Source organism: Triturus cristatus, chromosome 3_2, assembly GCF_964204655.1.
Source record: "Triturus cristatus chromosome 3_2, aTriCri1.1, whole genome shotgun sequence".
NCBI classification, from domain to species: domain Eukaryota; kingdom Metazoa; phylum Chordata; class Amphibia; order Caudata; family Salamandridae; genus Triturus; species Triturus cristatus.
In genome coordinates this window covers 960926675-960951316 of record NC_140584.1, presented here as the reverse complement: position 1 = coordinate 960951316, position 24642 = coordinate 960926675, and the positions used below count along the sequence as shown (strand labels likewise).

Below are 24642 nucleotides of genomic sequence, written 5' to 3'. Positions count from 1 at the left end.
CAAAGACTGGGAGCTGATACAAGAAACTTATTGGCAGTTTAAGAAAACACGGCCTTAAAAATAACAAGCATTTGCAATGCAATAGGTCTCGCCTTTGCGGGAGTTTAAGCTATTGGCACTGTAAATGACAATGTCTTATTTATATGTTTTAATAAATAAATGGCATTGTGATGTACAATGCCAACAGCTCAAACTCTTATAAATGGGAGACCTATTGAAAGAAGCGGCCGCTATTATCCCGGGCTTCCTAGAAAATGAATGCGCGCATAACGCACTGAACGTTGCAGGAAAACATGTTGTGCCTGCAGTAGGAGAAACTATTTAAATAAAATAGTGCTTATAGACCAAAAAAAAGACGCACTGTGTAACCACGAAAGTAAAAGGATGAGGCGGGAGCCCGCCCCGCGTTTCGCCGCCGCAGCCCGAACTGTTCTGGAAGCCTTCTCCGGGCCGCTCTCAGTGCGACCCGGAAGTCAGGCAACCTTGCCAGGGACATGGGCAGGGCATGGAGCGCGCGGCCGGAAGTGTCCGGGGCTCCCGTGAGCTGAGGGAGCACCGCTTGTTGCAGCCCGCGTGTAGGAGAATCGAGGCGGGAGCCCACCCCACACTGGCAAGCAGTAGAGGAAGTCCAGTGGAAGCCCACTCCGCCTTCGTGAATGCCGCATGGTGCGGCCGGTGCAGGATTTCAGGCGGGGCTCCTGTGAGCAAGACGGAGCCCCACGTGTTGATGCTCCACAAAGAGTGACCCAGTGAAGAGGCGAGTCCCCCATGCCGTCGAGGAGACCGGCCGGGGAGCAGCGCAGAATCCCCACAAGAGCCGGTGAGTGGGGTAGAACGGGAGCCTGCAGGTGGTGAAATACCGGCTGATAATGCATGCAAGCGCCGCGCCTGGACAGGAGATGTGCACGCATATGGTGCGAGCAGGCGTTGTGATAACGCCGCGAGCCGTACGCGTGCACATCTCCTGTCTGTTAAGCTTCAGCACAGACCGTGGCTGTGCACTCGTACGGCTTGCAGTGTTATTACAACTCCTGCTCGCACCATAGGCGTGCACATCTTCTGCCCAGGCCGTTCCGTACGCGTGCACATGTCCTGTCCCCCTTACGACCCAAGTCGACAACAACAGATCTCACCCATAGCGAGCAACGCTTTGCGTTGCATCGCTAGGCGAAACCTAAAAAGAAAACTATGGCACTGTAAATAATCTGCTACAGACTTTAGCCTCTTTCAGAAGACTCAGTCGAAGACCCAGATATGGCATGCCGAGCTGAGAGCACCAGAATAAATGCATAGGTGGGAATGAGTATCCATTCTAACAAGTACAAGCGCAAAAGTTTCGCCTGGTGGTACAATCTCTAGTTTTGCCCCATACCAATTCAGTGGGTGCTACACTAAAGGTGTGCCCAAACCAACACTGTCGATTCACTATGATCCTGTGCTCAGAGGCAAGATAACTGTTAGAAACAACATTTGATGACAAAACCCACTCCACAGAGATCCAAAATGTTCCCTCTTGACGCCAGAATATGTGTTTGGCCTGCATACCTTTCAAATTCATCGACGAAATACAAACTCATTATCTACGCTCCACCAACACGTGAAACCCTTCCTCTTCAAACAATGTTAAGACTTGGAATATTCCGACAAGAAGATCAAGTATTGTTTCTGTTATCCTCCTACTCACTTCATATGCTTCCTTTCAGAGACAATTCATCCACCGAATGTATCCGCCCAACTAATTTCACCTAGCTAGAAATGTCTTATAAGATATGAACATGAATTGCCCCATCTTTTTTTCCTCCGCTTACTTTCTTACTAACTAAAATATGATGAAAGCCATTCACTGTCCTTTTTCCATGGGCAAAGCACAAGTTATAGTTAGCTCTGTGAACTAAGAGTGTGAATTTCAGTGCTTTTTTGGTGTTTTAAAACGGTAGATGTTCAAATAACACACAAAAACTAACTAGAACATCACTTTAACCTTTTCGTTTTTTCAGTAATATATAGTAGAGAGAAAAAAAAACAAAGGTTATACGGTGGTTGTTACAAATTGGGTTTCTGGCTGGAAGATGTATGTACCTGTCCAAGAAATAACTACAATCCTAGTCAGGGTAAATCAGTAACAATTTAAATTAACCTGTGCTCACCCTCTGGAAGATTGGCACAGAGCAGTCAGGCTTAAAGAGGCAATGTGTAAAGTATTTGTGTACACAACACACAGTAACACAGTGAAAACCACACAAAAAGATCCCACACCAGTTTAGAAAACTAGCCAATATTCTGTACGAGTAAAACAAGACCAAATCAACAAAAATTCAATAATCAAAAGTCAAGTTATTAAATGTCAAAGAATAAATAATTCTGTAGTACTTAGAAGCAGATAGACCCAAACAGGGCTATCTGGTCAAGCTTGGCCTGGCAAATTCTAAAGTTCAGGCCGACAGCAATGGAGCGCGGGTCGGATGCAGGGACCCGACTTTTCCCGCTGTACAGTACCTTGGATGAGTCTACATCGAGAACAATGCATGGAGCAAAGGAGGCGATGCCTATCTCGCAGATGGGGAGATGTGTCTGTTCTGAGCTGCACAAAGTTGAGGATGCATCGAGAGTCAAGAGGCAATGAAAACCAGGGCGATGCATTGTCATCGAACAATTGGGCTGTAGGCAGTTAGGGCAGCACAAAGCAATGTGTTGGCGCCAAGCCATGTAAAGTAGAAAACAGAGGACGATGTGTTGCGCAGTCGGTGATGCGTCGGTATCAAAGTAAATGTGCTGGTTCCGATCAAGAAACGTCGATGTGTGGGTTTTCTGGGTGGCAGCAGTGAAAACTCACTTCCAAGGGCTCAGTTGTGAATTGGCACAGCAGACAGAGTACAGGTGCTGGTGGCAGGGTGAAGTCTTCGATTTCCCAGAGACTCCAGAAACAGGAAGCAAGCCAACAAGCCCCTGGAGAAACTTTGGTTCTGACATGTAGAGATACATGTCCATTCCTTCTCACTCCCAGGCAAGAAGAAGCAGGCAAACACAGCAAAGCAATTCAGCAAAGGGGCAGTCCCTCCTGGTGACACAGCAGTCCTTCTTCTTGGTACAATGTCCGCAGTTCCAGAAGCGTTCTGATTTGGTGGTGCGATAGGTCCAGTCCTTATACCCAGTTAGGCCTTTGAAGTAGGAAGAATTCAAAGAGATGCCATTGAAGTGCACAGAACCCTGCCCAGGCTCCAGATACACTACAGGGGGGTATGTAATCCTTTGAGTAGGGGCAAGGTACAGCCCTTTCAGGTGTGTCAGCTACCCCCTCTCATCCTGCTAGGATGGTCCATCAGCATGCAGATGGCCACTCAGTCATCCCTACCCTTCCATTGTGTGTGGCTGTCAAGAGGGAATGCAGGAAGCCAACTGTCACCCACCCCAGACGTGTATTCCAGAGACAAGCAGAAGGCACCAAATGGTTACAGTAACAAAATGCCAACTTTCAAAAAGTGGCATTTTCAGAATGGCTCATTAAAAACCAACTTCACCATAAGTTGTGTTTTCAAAATTGTGATTCCAGAGACACCAAATGTGGGTGCTCCACCTTTTCTCAATTGGAAATTACACTTATCAAATGCAATAAGGCAATCCCAATGTTATCTTATGGGAGATGGGCCGTGCAGCAGTGAAAAATTGATGTAGGAATATTTCACTACCAGGACATGTGAACCTTAATACTGCATGTTCTACTTTTTAAATACACTGCACCCTGCCAGTGGGCTGTCTAGGGCCTACCTTAGGGGTGACCTATATGTAATCCGAGTCCAGTAATAAGGCCGCAAACTTTCTCTTCATGTTGCAGCCAGCTAATCGCGCGAGCTGACTGACACGAGGGAAAAAAACCTAAACCAATCAAAATGCTTGATTTCACCCCACCCCTCGTACTGCCAGACTTCCAAGGGGCTAGATATCGCTATTTTCTATGCTTAATTTCTCAAAAACTACTGAACAGATTACCACCAAATCATAACAAGCATTGGCATAGCCTATAGGTCTCGCTTTTGGGACCTTCTAAGTATTTAGTTATGCAGCACAATATCCTTGGTGCAACCACATCAACTGTTGCGTGGCTAAACACTTATAAGGTCCCAAAGGTGAGACCAATTGGCTATGCCAATGCTTGGTGGGGTTGTGTGTGTGCGCGTGGTTGTGTGCGCGCGTGGTGGTTTGTGTGCGCGCGTGGTGGTTTGTGTGCGCGCGTGGTGGTTTGTGTGCGCGCGTGGTGGTTTGTGTGCCCGCGTGGTGGTTTGTGTGCCCGCGTGGTGGTTTGTGTGCCCGCGTGGTGGTTTGTGTGCCCGCGTGGTGGTTTGTGTGCCCGCGTGGTGGTTTGTGTGCCCGCGTGGTGGTTTGTGTGCCCGCGTGGTGGTTTGTGTGCCCGCGTGGTGGTTTGTGTGCGCGCGTGGTGGTTTGTGTGCGCGCGTGGTGGTTTGTGTGCGCGCGTGTGTGGGTGTGTATGTGGTTGGGTGTGTGTGTGGTTGGGTGTGTGGTTGGGTGTGTGTGGTTGGGTGTGTGACAGTAATACTAAAAGCATCTCAAAATAAAGGAACACAAACATCGAGTTTGTTGAAAGAGAAAGCACATTGTAAGTCAAACGGGCGCAGCAAAGCATTAACACAACATGTTCTTTGAACGAGAACATCAAAGGGGCGCCGTGAAAGTGATCGCGGGCGCTTAATGAGCATGACTAGGTTTGCCAGCCTCTGCTCCTAAGCACGTGCACATGCACTGTAGCTCTAAGCTGGCCATAGTAGCATTTTTTGAGGCCTCACAAAAAGTCTCGCCAGACCAGCGCATGAGCTGGGTCAGGCGAGACCTAAAAAGCATTGGAAAAGCCAATATGACCCCAGTCCTCAGAAATCAGCAAAGCTCCCTCTGAAGCCTATGAGAGCTATTGGCTTTGCAAATATTTTACAGCCATGCTGCACAGCAGTGCAGATGCTTGCAGTGTGGCAAAAACAAATTTTTCAAAATGCGACATGATGCAGACAGGGCTAATGCCATTAGCAATGGATGAATCATAGGCCTTTTTTGTGATTACTTTTTGCCATGCTGCGCAGCAGTCCTCTGCTATACAGCATAGCTACAAACCATTGCCAAAGTCAGAAATGCCCATGCTGTACAGTATGACCAAAAGACAATGTCAGAGACAATAGTCTCAAAGGCAAGACCTATTGCTTTGCCAATGCTTTGCTAGGTCTCGACAACACCCTTGTGATTCTGAGCATAATCTCCACATGCGTCAAAGAAAAAAACATGCCATCTGGCAAAACATCCTAGGACATAGAAAGCGCCAGTGTCCATGTGTTAGTGAAAATACATTTGAAAGCAAACAACATCTGTTGTCACAATAAACCTCCATTTCAGAGGAGGTGTGTATGGATAAGTAAAATATACCCCAAGAGGTTAAACAAGGATGACAGAATAAAAACTAGAAGAAGAACCTCTGTCATAGGCAGCGAAACGTCAGCAATCAAGCTCAAGCAACCATTACATTGTCCATGCCCCAGCCTCAAGAAGAGGAAGTGAAGCCAGCACGTGCTCACCAATTAGAAGGTAGCAAATAAGAGTGACAACGAAGCCAACAAATGTTAAGCAATGGACGGGCTGCAAACCACTAGTTGTATACAATATCTCTTGCAAGCAAGAGCGCATACGCTGTGGTAGACGAGAACTAAAAAGCAGGCTCTCTGGGTAAATCTAGCTTCTGACAAATTTTGCACAAGTCATTTTTAGGTCGAGCCTAGCGCAGCGCGCATACGCAGCACTATGGGGAGGCTTCTTGTAATCACTCTTAACTTCTTCTTGTGGGTGTGACTCCTCCCACATATTGGATTGGCCTTTCTGTGTGGCTTTCAATAATGAAAGCACGCAAATTGCCAAAGGCGGGCGCATGTCTCACCTCTTTGGTTACTGGTCACTCCCATGGCGTTTTGCTGTCCGGTGCGAGCAGGGGCGCTCTGGGTGTCAGCTGCATTCCTTGCATCCCAAGGCGTTTTGCCTGCCGAAGCGAGCAGTGCCTCCTTGTTTATCTTTCCATTCCTGCCTCGTGCCTTCCTTCTTCCCTCCCCACCTCCCTTCCCACCCTCCTCTTCACTCCACGCACCTCCAGCAGCCCCTCTCGTGTTTTTCAGCGCCTGCTTGAGGTGCCCCCCACCCCTCACCTCTCCGTGGGCACATTCAGGTTCTGTATTTTGTGTCTGAATGTTCACTTTGTCGAGTGATAAAACGTTCTTGTTTTCCAGTGCTGGGGACTTCTATTCTGTCTCATACTGTCAAGTGTTCCCTTGGTCTTTTGCCAAGAAGTCCTATTTTATTTTTAATTCAATTTAGTTTCGCACCCTCACTATGACTTGGTCACGCCGTGGCTCTGATCTGGCCAACAAGAGAGAGTTAATCAATAAATTGACCAGCGAGTTAATGATTGAATCAGTCACTGAGTGATGTCAGACAGACCAGAATGAGGGACTACGTGTCACTCTTTGGAATTTCTAAACGTCTGGTTCACACCGCTACGAGCTTTTACGGTCAGGCGAATAGAAAGAGAGAATTGGTCAGTTGGTTTGCTTGAGGTGCCCCCCCCACCACCACCACCCCTCCTTGGGCACATCGCTGTGTGTGTAATGAGAGGATGTTTCTACAGCGCGCAGCCTCGCGCTTCTCGGGAGGTGCTAGATGTGTAACAAGGGCGCAGTCGGCTCGGCTTTCGGCCATCCGAGCAACTCAGCGCCCTGATTAGGCACATCTGTTATAGGGCAAGCTACTGCTAACAGGTTGTGGGACCCAACTCACTGGATGGCGTAATAAACGCTCTTCTAGCGAGTGCACTCCGTACCGTTTCAAAGTCTCTTTCCGGCTCTCCCGTGTCTCTCCACACTCTGTTCAATTTCATTCCCTCTGCCCTCCCCGTTCGTTTCTGTCCGACTCATTCTCCTATACATTGGTCGTCCCTCCTCTCCTATTCCTTCCTCTTTTTATCTCCTTTCTTCCGTGTCTGCCCATTTCCCCATTCCTTTATCTCAATCAATGGCTTACCTCTTTCTTTCCCTCCCTTCAATGCCCTCCCACTCTCTCGCCTCCCTCTCTCGTCCGATCTCTGACCCTGGCTTTCCTCCCCTCTCCGCCCCAAACAGTCTCTCCATGCTCTTATATTCATCCCTCTACTCGCTTCTTCTCACCATCTGCTTTTCCTTCGTCTCACTCTGTCATCCCTTTGCTTCTCCCTCCCCCCAGCTCATCTGTTGCCCTCTTCTTCCCCCATCACACTTTCCTGGTTTCCTTTTTTATACCCCTTTATGTTAAATTGCATCTCCTACCAAACTTCCAAACACCTCTGGCAAAACACTTATAAGGTCCCAGAGGCGAGACCTATTGACTATGCCAATGCTTGTTTCTGTATTGTTATCTAAAATCCCGACAGATTTTCCTACTGCATAGCAAAAACCTGTTTTGGTACCCCCCCCCCCCCCCCCCCAACCTTCTTTTTACTCAACCCCTGTTCGACTGATCACTCCAAAACTTTCTTCAAAGGAGAAAAGGTGGATGAACTTTTTGGGGAAAGCTTCATTAAGATTTGTGAAACACTGCCAAAGTTAGTAGGAAAATAAAATAAAAAAGCATTCTTCCGAAGGAAACTTTGACTTGCGTATAACTACTACTGATTATATATATATATATATATATATATATATATCTCCAAGTTGCCCAAAGGGTTGGGAGCACTCCAGGACCAACAATGCCCCATAGGCTCAGCAGCTTGCAAGTCACGGCCTGACGAGTTTCGCTATACAGCTTTCTCAAAGGCCGTTTCTGTCTGTCACTCGGCAATGCGCACCTCAATGGAAAACTAAGATGCTGCCTTCTGATAGGCCACAGGTTCCCACAGGATTGTGGTATCCGTAGTGAAGCACTAATTAACCCATAATGGGTGCCAAGTTATGAAAGTCACTGATGCCTGCCCTGTATGGGCCTTACGAGCTGAAATGTCATTATTCCGGCATTGTTCCTTCCGAAATGAGCTGGGGAGATTCCCAACTCATCGGCCCGCTTGAATTACAGCAGTGGTGCCTCCCACGCGGCAGGGCCCGCCGCGATATAAATTAAAGCTCCAAGTTGCCCAAACATACACACATATATACATACACACACACACACACACACACACACACACTGAAATTGTGACTTTGTAATTATGGATAGGTCAGAGTATCCAACTTAAGCGTCATTCGACAAATCTGCATGTAGAATAAACGTTCGACGTAGCACATTTAACGCAGATCCCTCAATGAAGTGAGAGAATCAAAAAAGTGTATTTTCCCATTTTTCTGCCATAGGCTTCTTTACTTTCCAATGCAGAAAGAAAAGCATGCACTAAACTTGGCATGAAAGTAGAACTTTACTCAAGGAAGTATCTCTTCTTGGTTTGTTGCAAATCTGTTGAGTGGTTTGAGAAACTAAAATGTTTCAGGTGGTTTTGTAAGAAGTAAAAAATTAGAGATATCTGAGCCGTTAGTTCACAGATGGTCAGCGAACCTTGGTTCAAAAACCATACATGCACTAAAGTAAAAACATTGAATCTAATTGGATGAGAAAGCTTTTTGACCCCACCAATCAACAGTTCCAGGTATGTGGACCTAAAGCTTCTCATTGGCAGGCAGTATCAAACAAAAACCTGTTGCTGCCACAAACATAAGACAGAGACTCTGTCCCCAGATTTGAAAAAAGAAAATGTACAGATGTTATAGAGGGGCAGGGGTAGCGACACCGGACATCCGGGTACAGGTTTGGTGCATCGATTCTTAGATTAAAATTTTAAAAAAGGTTCCACGGACTGCAAGTGTTCCCAAACTCAGAGGCAGGATCTGCTATTCGTTATGGCTTTAAAATAACCCTTTCAAAAGGGGGCCAGTCGCAGAGGGGAATGGTCAAAGGCCAGGTTCATTAGCCAAACCGCACTGCTCATGGATAACCTAAAAGCATTCATAGGTTAGCTGCACGTCCTTAACCTAACTGCTGGATGAGTTATATATATATATATTTTTTTAATTAAAGGCTCAGAAATACAAGGTTAAAGTGATTAAAGTTCGCTTTGGAAATATCTGACCACATTTAAAAAAAATAAAAAACACAATAAAGTGACAGTTGGCTCAGGAGTACATAATTCACAGAACATCCATGAAAACTTAACTCGCACACCAAACGCATTGTTTATGACCTCACAAAATAAAACGAAAAAATACACAATGGCACAAAATCAACACAACAGATACCAAGAAAATAAACAACATTTACAGTGTTGTCTCACTTGCAATATTTTTGTGGTAGGTAATCGACCTGTGACACTGCCATGAGCACCGCATTTGGTGTGCAAGTTATGGTTTACATGGCCCTTTGGCAAGTTACTGCTTTTGCAAATATCAGAGGTTTTTTCAGTTCCAATTTACAAAATAACTTTTTTTTAACTGGTTTTCTGTGAATTTCTGTTTGTTAAATATATATTATGATGTTATAACTAAAGGCAACCATAACTTTACTAATTTTGTTTTTTTAAATGTTGTATAATTCGCTCATTTACTGCATAATTTAACTTCTCTTGCTTCATAATCCTATTGAACCTCACAATGCTTTAACTCTGCAGAGGTTAGGTGGCTGTCATTATGATGACAAAATTGTGTTTCACAGGGAACTTTGAAATGTTGCCATCTTTCACAGTTCCCTGTGAAATATGTTTTTCTTTTCCTACCATATATATAAGAAAATGGAGGTCTCCCTTATGGGAAATACCAATGACAGCAATAGTCCTTCTAGTCGTGGACTTAAGCCATAGTTCTGGGTTGAAATTGTTTAAGACAAAGAACAGCCTGTGTGTGGACTTGCGGGACAGTTTGAGAGTACATTCCAGTTCTGTTGCTTTCTATTTTATTTATTTATTTTTTGGTCTGGGGCCGATTAAGAGTTTGGCGGTCCGAGGACCGCAATGCTGCCGGGAACACCGCTGCCGAGTAGCCGGTCCAACTGCCCAATTCTGAACATGGCAGGCAGTCCACTCAAGACCACCACGAGGATCCTGGATCCCGGTAGAGGGAAGGGGGGCAACTGGAGGCAGTACCAATACTGGCACCGCAATGCCAATTAGGATATCCGTAGACAGGTGGAAAGGGGCCCCCAACAGGGCCCCCGTTTTCCCATTGGGCATTGTGGCTGGGGGCACATGTGCCCCCCTACGCCTGCACTGTCGTGCACACCCTGTGTGCCATGCATGACATGGTGCCTGGCAACAGTGCGTGCATGACAGTTTAGGCGCTGCAGTGCAGCACTGCATTCAGGCTGACTCTTGTGAGCTGAAGCATGCTACTGCCTTAAGACCACCATTGGCCTGGCAGTTTACTCGTAATGTGGTGGTTGGGATGCCATCTGCTTGGTGCGTTCTCCTGACCACCTCAATGGCAGTCCGGCAGTCGGACCGCCAAACTCATAATCAGCTCCTTAGTCCTTAGAGCATTTTATAAGTGTTGTAAATGGGAAACGGGCGAACAGAGCAAAAAATATATTTAGACAGTTAATGCCCGGTCACTAAAATATTCAATTTCTCTATGGCATAACCCTATTACATAAAGTCTGCTATTTTGTGGATACTACATCACTGACTTTACATCATTTGCAAAAACAAGCATTGACAAAGCCAATAAGACTCGCCTATGAGAGAGCTTTTGGCAGGGATGTGGAATTCCTATAGCCCGACGCCCTGAACATATTGTTTGGGGTCAAGGGCAACAAGTTTCCATGTATATTTTGTCCTTGGGACAAGTAGGCCCAACCCCCTACATCACAAACCCTTTGACTGCCGGTTTATAGTCCCACATGATGCATCAGGGAAAGCATTGCCTGCAGTTAAGGTAATATTTGTTTCCATGTTTTAACGCTGTTCAGACTTGTATTTATGGTTCATAAATGCAAAACCTTTATTATTAGGGTGAGCGATCTAAGTACATGTTGTAAGCTCAGACTACTACTGACAGTGGTTAAAGTATAAAAATGGGTGCACACGCTTTCATTGTTTAGCACTACGAGGCTATGCATACTGCTCCCAGAATACTCTCCGATTAGATGCAAATATATGGAGACGCTTGAAAGCAAGATTGATTATTCTTAGCTTTCAAGATCAAATGTTCACAAAAAAGCAAAAACATTTAGCTAAACTACTGTAACATTTTAGGTAGCGTTTTTATTTCCCAAAAATATTCATAATGGAAAATCACTGTAACCAGTTTTAATAAGATTATGGGAAACAAAAATAAACAAGCATTGGTAAAGGCAATTGGTCTGAAATTGTTGATCAGTCTTTTGGTTTTATCAATGCGTGACTTGTTTTGGCATGTTTTTTGTAAAACCTTACTGGTGTGGCTGCTGCTGGGCCCTCATCATTATATCAAACATTGGCAAAAACAAAAATTGTTTCGGTCTCAAAAAGTACACATTGCCTCAGTCGTTCCTGGCACTGAACAAAACGACTGTGGGTCAATTATGCTCCTTGTGAAAGAACAGAATGTTGTCATTCACAGTGAAGCTAGCCAACTGACAGAGAGAGATTTTAATAAACACAACATTTCATGGTTAATGCCAGACCTAATTAGGGGGCCAATTATTAAGTAAAGTCTCAAAAGTGCACTTATGTCCTTGCATTAAGTGCAGATATACGACTTTCCTGAATTCACAAGACTTTACAGAAGTAGGCCAAGAAATAGTACTCCTAGAAAATATTTGTGAACTGCATTTTAGCATAAGCAAATATGCATGTGTAGATTTGCTCATGTGAGAATCCGAGCGTTTGCAAGTTTACTTCCCCTCCAACCAGTTTTTCCCAACCCAGGAAGAAGTTTTATGTCTGCCATTGTCAGGAGTAAATATCCAACCTTTCTCAGTATGGGAAAAGATTGAAGAGTTGGTGAAAACCCTTAAAACATGCAAGTTAGTAGGTTTGCACAGACTCAAAAGGGCATTCCAACCCTGAAACTGTTGCTTAACTTCAGAGCCAGTATGTAGATCTGTGGAAACATGGCAACATAAGGGAATTGCTAGTATTCATACCCTGCTATGAAGGAGCCCTGGCATATTCAAAGAGGATATTTCGGAGCTCTTATATAAGGGTATTGCTGCAATATTTTGTCACTGCATTACATGGCACAAAAGGTACAAGTGGATTTTGTTATAGGACAAGTAGATTTATGAAGTAACCTGCCCCATGGACAAGTAGATATTTTATTAAATTCCACACCCCTGTTTTGGCAATGTGTTTTAGCCATTATGTACACCAGTGTGGCTGCTGTTCAGCACGGCTAAGTTAGCTGGTTGGGGTAGATTGGAAAGGGGTAGAGTGGAGGTTTTTTTTTTCTTTCCCCTTAGTACTTCATTTGGATTAATTCTGATATATTCTGAAGCATAAGCACAGTGCATTTTCTTTTTTTGTGTTAGGAAAAAATACACTACACCCTCTCCTCTTACATTGATACTAGGCAGGATTGTCACAAATTCTCTCACTTTGAAGTCGGAGGGAAAAAAAGTAAACAACCAGCTTCCTCAGAAGAGATAGCTTTATATTTGACCTCCGTCTTTGAATTCACAGCAAATGCGAAAAGATAAGAACAAGATTTAAAAGCCTCTTTACAAAAAGTGAGTTTGTGGAAGAATACAGTAAACAAGGTTTGGGCAACAGGAGGGACAAACTCAAGCTTGACAGCCCAAATAAAATAAAGCCAGCAACTAGAAAGCTAGAAAATGTGAGTTACAGACCACAAAGCCAATGGTGAGCTACGGGCGGAATGCATTCCTAGGTCAGCTTTTTGCATGTCCCCAAAAGGTTTTTAGCTAAACAGACAGTTGCACTCTCTGGTAGGCTTTGATCTAATTAGACACCATGAACCTGGATCTCTTGAATAGAATACACTGGTGATGTCCTCTACTGGTTATCCTACTACATTTCAAACTGACAACAGTCTGCTCACATGGGCTTCTCCAGATCCCAGCTTTCCATCATCTGCAGAGTCCACCAAAGATCCATCTTAACTCAGTCATCTTCATTCGCTACACGAAAACCCCTGGAACTAACACTCACCAACATCATCACCATCCATCATTATGCCAACACACAAATGCACAGTCTCCTCTGCTCCCAACAACTCAAACACCGCCTTAATCTCATCAACACCTGGGTGCCAGACATTGAGCTGAAACTTACAGATCATCAAAACCAAAATGTCCCTTATTTGCCTACAGCAAGACACAACTATTTCAAACCTGGCTCCATGACATGAACCTGGATGTATTCAAGCCCCAAAGCTAAGTCACACCCATTCACCACTGACACCTCCGTTCATTTCTAGGAACTCACAGCCACGAAAACCAAGACAGCTCTGTACCAGCACTCTCTATTGCAGAAAGCAAATCAGTTCCAGTTGCAACAACCTGCACCATGGCCTTCCAGACTCCTACTGTCTCATTCTTAGGGACATCCATTGCGGCATGCTTTAGCAAGGGACAGAATAAACCGACTCAGTGCTTACATTCATACCGCAAATTAACATCCAAATGGACAAAGCACATTTTCACCGCTACTGCCTTGAAAAAAAAAAAAAAGTTTCATCACAGTCGAACATCACAAAACATTGGTCCATGCCTTTATCATTGCCAAACTAGATTTTGGAAGTGCAATTTTGGCAGGCATTTCTATTTCTCACCTAACCTGGAACATTCTTACTTACACTTGGTGTCAGGGCTGATAGAGCAAAAAAGTAATAACACATTAAGCCTAATCTCATCTCCATGACTTTCACTGGCTACCCAACCTAGCTAGAATCCAATTCCAAGTAAGTGTTATCTTGACAAGACATTACAAAACATTCCCTACCTTGTTAACTAGCTCACAATCTATATAGAATCCAAAGGACTGAAATGTAAATACTTATTACTATTGGAAGTTCAAACATTTAAGACAACCAGGAGCAGCTGAATCAGCATGGATCCAAGTGCAACCACCCTCACGAAACTGATTCCACTCTTGACAATCAAGAAACAACTTAAGACTTGAAAGTTTAAACAATTTAGGAGTCCAATTCACAGGAGCCTTCTAATAACCAAATTATTGGCTTCACAACATTCTATCGCATCATCCTTTTTTATGTACGTTTTGTTTTTTGTAATGTGTTTCAACTGGCAACTGTTCCTGCACCAAACTGTGCAAGTCATCCTAAATAAACCTATTTTTCTGAGTTTTGACATAAAGCACCTAATACCCATCGGTCTTGGATGTCCCTATAAAAATGCTTAAGTAAAATAAATATGATCACATCACTGCACCCTAAATGAACTCCAGTTGTTTCCACTTGCTGAGATGCACCTCACTCAAGGTTAACCGAATTACCTACAAAGCTATTGTGCCCAGACCCGGCATACCTTGATGAGAATATCACTGTCTCCAATGGGTCTTGACACACCTACATCCCAGAAACCATCAGATTCAAGAAGAAAAAGTGCACCAAAGAAAAATTGACATTAGAGCTTCTCTATCTATATTCATAGTATATAGAACAGTGTCCCTATATCAGTCAGGAGTGGCCGTATACTTCTTCAATTTAGTAAAGAGCTGAAGTCACAACTCTTCAATTGAGGTGGGTGAGCCACTGAAATCTTGAGCCAGGTTCAAGCCTGAAGCCTAGTTCTGGCTCAGCTCGAGATTCTGTTGGAACGTCGAGCCCATAATGAGCCAAGCTTTCAAGTGGCTTCTGGTTGCCTTTCTCTTTCTGCGTAGGATGTGGCGTTACAGTGAGAGCTGTACAGGGTGAAACTTGGGAACCAGATTTGAGTCTCGGCATCGGATCAACATCCTGTGATCCTGGGCAAATCACTAAATCTCCGCATGCTGTAAACAATATATGTGACCCGGTGTAACGTAACTGGTACTCATGTAAAATGTTATTTCAACAGCTGCAGAAAAATGCACTAAGAGGTAAAACAAAGCCTTAACATAAGTGAAGCCAAACAGATATCCATTTACTGGAAGATTTGTATAAAATACCGCCAGAAAAACTGGATAAATCTTGGCTTACCGCTTAAATTGTGTGATCTTGCACTCAATTATTTTATTTCACCAAAACTCTTTTTTCGTCACTGCGTATGTAAGCACTTTCAAATATGTGATGAGACTACACGTGGCAAAAAGATATCACTTTTTACAAGTACTTCTCACTGCAGTGCTATAATGTGCCCTATTAATGTCAAAGCTTCCACATGTTAAAGAAAAACTTTTTTGAATTTTAAAAGAGACTTTAACATATTTTACGTGATGTTTATTGTATGATTTATACAACAAATGTTTTCAGGATTGGACTTGTGTGCGGTGCTCTAAGATCCAAGCCAGACCCCTGGCTCGCCTCTCCTTGTTAATTTGTTGGCTTGCCCACCTCTCCTCTTTACAGAACACTACATTTGAGATGCACTAAATAATTCACAACCCCCATCAGAACCCGCCACCTTACCCTTCAATTCACTTTAATTGTATTTCTATTGTCGATCCTAAAAAGCCCACCACTGCCTTTTCACTAGGTTGATGTTACACAAATATCCCATATATACAAGCGAGTTAAGATTTAAGAAATAGTATAGTGCATAACATAACCCGATTCACGCAATACAGTGACAACCATCTCTATAGCTTCTTTTCCTTACTCTCTAGGAAACTACTTTTCAATTGCTTCAAATCATTTGATAACGATACAAAGATGTAATGCAATATTAATGAACTCTTTACGATCTGTAAATTTGAATGGTATGCCATCTTATTTTATTGTGCACAAGTTATTTGGCCTCGTAATCATTCAATTTGATCACGGTTACAGAACACATTTAATGCCCATTGTGCTCAGTGCAATCCAAATGAAATGACAGCTCTGCAGGCAAAACTAAACAAACGTGTATTTCGCCACTTAGGGTGGAAGAATGCGGAGCTGAGAACCTCTAACGCCAGAGGGTAACATTTCTGCATTGCAACCATAACGTTAGGGCAGCACATTAAAGGATGAGTCATACTATGCATGTCCTGGTGGAAATTGATTCATCTCCCGTTCTCTCTAAAATAGGTATCTAAGCCAGGTGTTTTATGGACGGGCGAAGCAGGATTAATAATACGATTCCTTTCTAAACAGATAACATGGGTTCCGGTAGAGGACGTGCAAATATAGAAATTTCAATTGAGGGGTAACTATAATCGGAATACTGTGCATCACCTCTGCAGAGTATTTTCCATGTGGGGGGCAGTTTTCGCAACCACGTGATCTACTGATAACAAATCAAATATAAAATCATTCCTGTAGTAGTGAAAATAACAAAACAAAAATCCCTGTGGTGGGCATGCACTTAACCCATCCTGTCCTAAGGATGTTGTTTAAGAAAAGGAAAATCAATGATGGGAAGAGGCGGAGCGAGATAATCACCAACCGGCTGTGTAAGCTATGGACCTGGGTCTACTCTTATACTCGAGATCACAAACTTATTTTGAGGAGCTGCATTGTTTTGCAACAGTCGGGGAGGAGAACAGCAGTATGAAACGTATGAAAAATGAATCCTGATCCCTTGTAAGTTTTATTCAAGGGGGATGTCAAAAATGGGTAACAGGGCTGGAGACGTTCTATCTAGGAAACAAGAAAGCGGCTCGGATTTTTCTGTTAGACAAAACTATTTTTACAGCATCTTTTTAAAACAAATGCGGGTATGGATGCGGCCCATCTCCCAAGGGCTGTCACGGAGTTCAGATTTTCTTCTCCTGCAGGACCCTGACCTCGCCACCACAAAAAAACATAAGCATTTGCATTTTAAAATGTTCACTCGTCACAAAACATGTTGGTCCTTCACGCATCTACAGTGTTCCCAATTTCACATAGAATGCTAATTTGGCATAATTCTTGAGATTGTGAAAGTCCGGTCCAAACCTTATCGAAAATCTTAGGGGGGGGGGGGGGGGGGGGGGGTTGAGTGGTTTGCAGTTTTCTTTAACAAAATCCTTGTAAGTTTTGAAAGATTAAAGTAGCTAAAAAAGTCCTTCTCGGCGGAGGGTACTGCGGGTTTATAAAAAAAATACACAGAAAAGCGTTTAATGTGTACGACTGGAAAATAACGTATCCACTGCATATACAAGAAATTTGAGATAAAGGACACGTTTAAAATTAGTTCACCCGCCACCCTAAAAAAACCAAATAGTATTGGCCGCTATGGTGTAAAACCTAATGCTGTACCGAAAGTATAATTTTAGTGTGCGAGGCCTTTCTGCGATGTTTTATTAGGGTTTAGAACCTGGAGCGTAAACTACTACAACCTTGGACATACTGCTATAAGTCCAGCCTCAGGTATCACTGTGATGTTCAGGCTCCTCAGGAGGGAGGGTGAAAAAGGGGGGAGATGTCCCGCGGGCCCTTCGGTGAATTCCCCTCCCTGCCCCCTCCTTCTCGCCCCCTTCACCCCCCCCCTGCACCCCCCACTTTTCCTCCCCCGCCCCCCCACTCCATGCGGGAGGGGCCCTTACCTGGAACAGGAAAGCAGTCCAGTTGGCCTCCATGGCGCGTCGCTGTAGTTATAAAAAAAAAAAATCTTCCCCCGTCAGAGTGTACCGGAGCCTACAACAAAGCGCCCAACATGGCAGCGCCACAACTTCCGGTAACCTCTACGGGCCGAGCCACTGCTGCAACGGGGATGCCTGGCCTGCGAGGGCACGATGTTCCTTCCTTGAGAGCCAAGAAAAACACAGTCGACTCGGGATTACACAATGTCCGTGTAGCGAATGAGAGAAAACGTGTCTTTGCAGCGAAACAAATCACAACTGGTCATTTCGGAGCGGTAAATGGAAGGGAACACCCCGCGGTGGCGATGGTCCAGCCCACGAAGGAGGGGAAGGGGGAGATTAAGAGAAGATGGCCACTGTTCGTCCAGTTATAATGAGCGGAATTACCTCACGAGCCAAATTAATCTCGGAACCGTTGAGACAAAGGCAACTGCTTTCTTTTTATTATAGCACATGTCCCTCGTTGTTTTAAATCAGGGGTTTGGGGGGTACAACAGAGCGACAAACAGATTCTACGCTGTACGGTGCTTAATAACATAACGCAAAGCCAGATTTTATCGACCTGAAAAAATGTCATTCCTATACCAAAGCATCGCAACCCATTTTTATCACAGAATTGAAATATGAATACACAGCAACATCTCGGGAATCCACGGCACTACAGTGTGAGGATACATCTTTCATTTCAAACTAAAAATGGCACAAGACCCATTTTCACGAATGATCTGATCATTTTCTTTCTCAGTTACAATTCGAAATACATTTCACATATCTTCACTCTCCTCAGTTCATAATCACAAAGACGAAGCTACCATATGTGTTTTGGGTATGGGGAAGCGCTCGCGATAATAACAGAGGCGCGAGTTTATACAAGCTCTGCACGGATTCAAATTTAACGTTTCCAAACTCCTTCCTGCCCTTTGGCTGCGAGGGATTAACAAACACAAGAAACGTCTGCGTGGTAAATGTTCATATGAGGTGGTCTTAAAAGAGGCGCCATGAAGTGTGAGGCCTGAAGGCGGCCGGATAGGGAACGTATCTTTCTGCACTCGAGGAGAATAAAATGGAGCTTCTTTTAATGTGCCCTGCAGCTGCTACTACCACAGGCTGCAAGGGAATGGCATCCCGCGGTACAGCAGCATCCGTTTTAATAGTACTCGGACCGTTCGAAAACTGCCGCCCTTTAAAGAAGATTTTGGTGGATTTAAGTGAAGAGGTTATGCAGCCGAGAGGAAAAAGCCTAGACTATAAATAACCTATGAATACCAATTAGAAAATAAGACCGATTTGCATTCAATGCAGGCAACTACTTTAGGAGTTGTTTAAAGCCGGAGACCAATCACTCGAATAAAAAATAAATATTTTTAGCAAGCAGATGTATCAAAATCATCAATTACGCATATATAACTTCTATACTATCAGGTGTTTTGACAGGGAATGCTTATTACCATATCGCGCAAGGAGATTTATTGCAAAGCACTCTTCTCCTTTCATACGACAATATGTGATCCTGCGAGGAAGATCTACAGCAGCAATCGAGGAAATTATTAGCGCGTATTACGTTTTAAACTGTAGCACAATAAATGGCATTCATTTTAGCATAAAACATGAAAAGTGTTGGCATGTATAAAAATTATATACTTTGTATTAAGTGTGCAGCTAAACAGAGACCAGATTCATAATGTTATCTAGCTTGCATTGATTATTGTTTCACCTGTGTATTTACATTTTGATGAAGGATTATTTAAATTAAGTCGCTAAACAACAAAATACATGCAAAATATCTCATAAAAGACACATACATATAGCATTATGATATAACACAATGCCTTTCTACAGGAATTCAAGTCAAGTCAAAGTATGCTTTATTCGAATAATATTCATAAAAGCAAGGTACAATATACAATAACAATTCATTAAATACATTAAAAAACTATTAAATTCAGTACTTTTCGATACTACATACTTTTGACAAATTCTAATTGAGTTACATCCATAAGGGAGACATTATTTCATTTGGCAGCGGTGTTGTTTAAATCACATGCGAATGGACATAATTAAAGCCCTGGGTTGAGCATTCCGCAATAATAACAGTGGATACTTATTATTAAAACAAAGACATTTAAATAATTAAAAAAATTTAAAACAGATTACATACGATAAAATGCTGAAAGTTAGCAAGGGGGAGAATAGTAAAAAGACTAGCAGTCTCCCCCAATTCAAGAGAATAGTCAAGTGACTAGCAGTCTCAATCTAATCATCCACGCCCATCCTAGATACTTTGCAGTGGCAATTGAAATCCAAGGCAATGTGCTGGTGCATATAATGCGTAGAGCAACAGTGCCACTAGTAGTTCCTAAATTTTTGCACATTGGAGTAAGCCATATACGCCGTGGAGCAGCATAGATTTGACAAGAAAACAAAAGATGACCAATAGTTTCCTTTTTTGTACCACAGGCAGGGCAGACAGCACTAGTTCCCACTTTGCTGTTAAAGATCTAAGGGGAAGTGCTCCAGCTATTAGTTGGAAAAGAAGCTTCCTATCTCTTGGCTTGGTTATGATATCCCAGTAAGGCTCAAGATGGGGGTACATCTTGGCCTCTAGGAACTCTCTAGTCATATTGCCGGCACTGGAGCTACACCAGTCCCGCTGGGCAACCTTCTCCCAATAAATGGTCTTGAGCATACTTTTAGAAGGGAAGGTTGCACCTGCAGGATCTTCCCAGAGTGTGCTCAAACCAAGCTCAAGCAAGGATGCCCTAAGCGCTTTTAACCAACCTATTTTATGGTGTAGGTCAGTTCTTATGATGTCTAGGAAGCCCCCAGCATAGTGAGAAAGCGCAGGCGTTGTCCATAGCCTGCGCCAGTACAATATTGGGCGGAGCCGTGCCATATCTAAGATGGCTCTTCTACCCAAGTCATACTTAAGGGGCAGGAGCGGGGTACTTTTGGGGACGCCTGTAATGGCCCTAAAAAATATATTCTCTGCGAGTTGAAGAGCCGGCATTTTTTCAAACCCCCACAGCTCAGCACCATAAAGTACAGAACCCAGAGCTTTAGCTTCATAAACCTGTAAAACAGGTTCCACAGGTTTAGTGAAGGATTTTCTGTGCTCTGAGCTGATTGCGCCTGCCAATTGCCTATGTTTTATTGTTGCAATTTCAATATGGTGCCGCCAGGCTTTCACATTGGATATATGCATGCCCAAATAGGTGAAATTATTCACTACCTCCAGCGGACGATTGTTTAAGGTGATTTTTGTCTTAAAACTGCGATGGGGATTGAAAGTCATCAGCTTAGTTTTAGAAATGTTTACTTCAAGGCCATACTCTTTGCAAAATTGGTCAAAGATTGACAGAGCACACTGCAATCCACTTGGCGTTTTAGCTAGGATGAGCGTGTCATCTGCGAACATTAAAATAGGAATTTTAATACCATCTAAAAAAGGAGCATCCACTTGGGCGGAAGTCATACGTGCTACAACATCATTGATATAAAGTGTAAAAAGGGCTGGGGCCATCGAACATCCCTGTCTAACGCCCCTCTCTACTGGGAAGTCTGAGGTAACCGAGCCTAAGCCACCCCACTGTATTCTTGCATAATTTGATTCGTGGAGTCTCATTATCATGGATAACAGTTCGTTTGGGATGCCCTGCTTCTGTAAAACCGACCATAACTTTAGTCGAGGGACCAGATCAAAGGCAGCCCGTAGATCGACAAAGGCCGCATACAAGCTTCCTTTGCCGAGCACCACCGTCCTCCATTGAATCATGGTGAAACGAAAGACCTGATCCACCGTACTTGTGGATCGTCGAAAGCCAGCCTGGAAGGATGAAAGGGCATTGGTCTCTTCCGCCCAGTCCAGGAGCCTATTGACGATCACACGCCCCACTACCTTTTGGATGGTATCTATAAGGCTTATAGGGCGGTAATTACCTGGCAATGATCGATCTCCTTTTTTGAAAATGGGGATAATTACTGCACCCTACCAGGATTTTGGTACTGATGCGCCCAAGGCAATGGCATTAATAAGATGGTGGATGTATGAGCACCAGCGCTCTTTATCGTTAACAAATAGATCCGCTGGCACACCATCAAGGCCAGGGGCTCGTCCGCAGGCAACTGCATCCAGAGCCATCATGATTTCACTAGGACAAAAAAGGTTTTCTTTTGGGAGGTCTACACGGATTGTCTCATGCCGTTCGGCAGTGTTAAAAACAGCGTATTGGTTTTTAAAAAACTTTACCCATTCAGTTTCGGGGACATTGTTTTGAGGGGGTTCAGGACCACCTGATTTTCCCCACCTGACAATGTGCCAGAACTGTCGAGAATCCCTACTGTCACTAGCTGCCTTTAGCTCAATCCAGTGTTGGTCATCCCAAGCTTGTTTAGCCTTCACAATGCTAGTTTTGTAATTTTTCCTGGCAGCTTGGATTAGAGCTGTTTGCCCTCCCTTGATAGCATTACCCAGTGCAAGTCTGCACGCCCTGCATTCATCGTTGTACCATTTAGATGGCTTTGGCACCCTATCACCTTTGTCCTTGACAGGCTTAAGGAAGTATCCCTTAATTATATCAAAAAGGGAATTATGAATTCCTTCGACCCTGTCTAGACCATTGCTCAATATATTACAGTCCTCTAGGTCTGATATGGCTTGGTCAACATGGGTATTCATACTAACAATAGCCTGTTGATTGATTGCTACCTTTTCCCAGCGCAGCCTCCTCATGTTATTAGTGGGAACAATCCGGGGTGGTACGAGCACAGGAAGTCCCACAGGCAAGCCAGTGTGTGGCCACCACTTATGTGACAGGCACAGAGGATTATGGTCACTCTCCAACCTTCCATCCACAGACATGTCACAAATTGATGGCCATAACTTTAGGCTGCATAACACATAATCAATTCTGCTATTGTATCTACCATTATCAAATGTGCTTGCACCTTTTCTATCTCCACTAGTCCTGCCATTCAGTGCTCTTAGCCCTTTTCCATAACATAAAGCATTTAAACCAATGGTATCGGCAGACCAATGCCTTTCTACAGGAATTAAAAAACAACCTGGCTCAATTGCCACAATGAGGTATCGCATATCTGACTCATTACAGCAGAACGGTAAAGTGCTCCATATTTCACAAATAAGGGTTTTAAATCTGACCGTGCAAACCTATAAACTAAAAGCAATACATCTAAATATGGAAAGGTTTATTTTGAAGTTAGTATGCAACATATCCCATCATTAGCCACTTTGCAGAGACAGTAGGGATGAAGACTTAGGGCCTGATTTAGATTTCAGCAGAGAGGTTACTCTGTCACAACGGTGACAGATATCCCGTCCGTCGAAATTTAAATCCCACAGGAAATAATGGCATTTAGATTTTGGCGGACGGGATACTGTTGTGACGGAGCAACCTATCTGCCGAAATGTAAATCAGGCCCTTAATCTATATTTGAGTACTTGCCTCCTCATTGTTGGTCTGGTATTCAGGCTAGATACTGAAAAACTTCCTCAGCATCCAACAAACTTCGAGTAAGGGAGATTGAAGGTTTCTTTTGAAAGTGTGAGAAATAGATGCACATTTTTATAATTTTGTTAAGCTGCCAGCTTTGATTAACTCTGCACATCCATTTATTTTGTTTATCTTCTCAATCCGATTTCCTATGCTGTTAGTAGGAGGAGATCATTCACTCTGTAACCATACAGCTCCAGGAGAGGTTACAAGTATAAATAAAGGGTAAGAGTGGTGTTAAAGTGCTTTACTTCATGCAAGTTGTGGTGCAAATTGAGGTTCAGAAAGTACTTTACGTTGAATCTTTTGTTCCTAATGAGGCTGACATCAAAATTCAATACATTTCAATAATGTGAAACACATTTGGCTTCACAAGAAAGATACAGAGTGGTTACGTTTCAAAACTGTAAAGGTTTATTAGACAATTTGCAAAGATACAAACTCAAATCATCAAATTAGTTGTAACCAATAACACATCAATGGGACAGTCAATATAATCAAAGAAATTCAAAATTATATAATCAAAAGCAATTTATTATAACATTGTCCTAAAGGGGAAGTTAAGCAAGATCCTTTCTCCCATAAAGAGAAAAGGATCTGCTAGGAAGTCAAGAAAAAGAGGGTTCTGCCATAAAGGCATTGTGAGAAAGTGCCATCTTTCTTGCATGCTATGCCCCCACTTTTTGCTGAATGTACTTTGACTGAGTGTGCCCTGGACTCCTGCCAATCAGGTGCCCAGGGCCTATGTTCCTTCCCTAAATACCTAAAACCCAAATTGGCAAACCCTGGCCACATGTCAGCCCCTGGTAAATGGTACCCTAGGTACCCAGGGCCTTGTGACTAGGGAAGGCCTCTAAGGGCTGCATCACTTATTGTGCCACCCTTAGAGGCCCTGTACCCTAACACAAACACACTGCCCTTGCAGGCTGAGTGTCTGGGTACAGGATAAAACAGAGAGTCGACATGGCACACATCCCTGTGTGCCATGCCCACAACATACACTGCCCTGGCATACATCAGCCACCCCTCTAGCTGGGTGCCCTAAGCCAGTGGTGTGGGCACAGGAGCATGAGCCCTGTGCCCCTACAGTACCCAGGTCCATTCCTGGGCACTTTAAGTGCAGTGCTGCCATTTAAGAGTATATGGGGCTAGGAGCTTGTCAAACACAAACTCCACAGCACCATGATGGCTCCACTGAAGACTGAGAAGTTTGGTATCAAACTTCTCAGCACATTAAACCCGCACTGATGCCAGTCCAGGATTTAATGTACAATGCATGATAGAGGGCATCTTAGAGATGCCCCCGGAACCTAACCTACAATCCACGTCTGCACCTGCGCGCCTTGGAAGGTATTTTACCTATATATATGGCAGTCATCGGCACCCCGCATACCTACCTGCTCCCTGCTGACGAGAGGCAATTACCTCGAAACACGTGTCCAGGGATGGCATTATATTTCTATATACTCGTGGCGTAGGCGTACTCACCGTAGCCACTAC

General features: G+C 43.8%; 1 protein-coding gene across 13 annotated transcripts in view; it reads right to left on the bottom strand.

Moving 5' to 3' along the window:
- The window catches only part of VEZF1 (vascular endothelial zinc finger 1), a 353507-nt gene extending 335754 nt beyond the window's left edge, over nt 1-17753 (bottom strand). For 5 of the 13 annotated variants that reach the window (XM_085649507.1, XM_085649510.1, XM_085649508.1 and 2 more), the window contains exon 1: nt 17597-17753. In XM_085649507.1, the coding sequence (XP_085505633.1) occupies nt 17597-17629 (33 nt within the window). In that variant the 5' untranslated portion in view covers nt 17630-17753. The remainder of the gene's footprint in view (nt 1-17596) is intronic. The other 8 variants (XM_085649509.1, XM_085649515.1, XM_085649518.1 and 5 more) reach the window with 3 other exon arrangements.
- Between the last annotated feature and the right edge of the window lie 6889 nt (nt 17754-24642).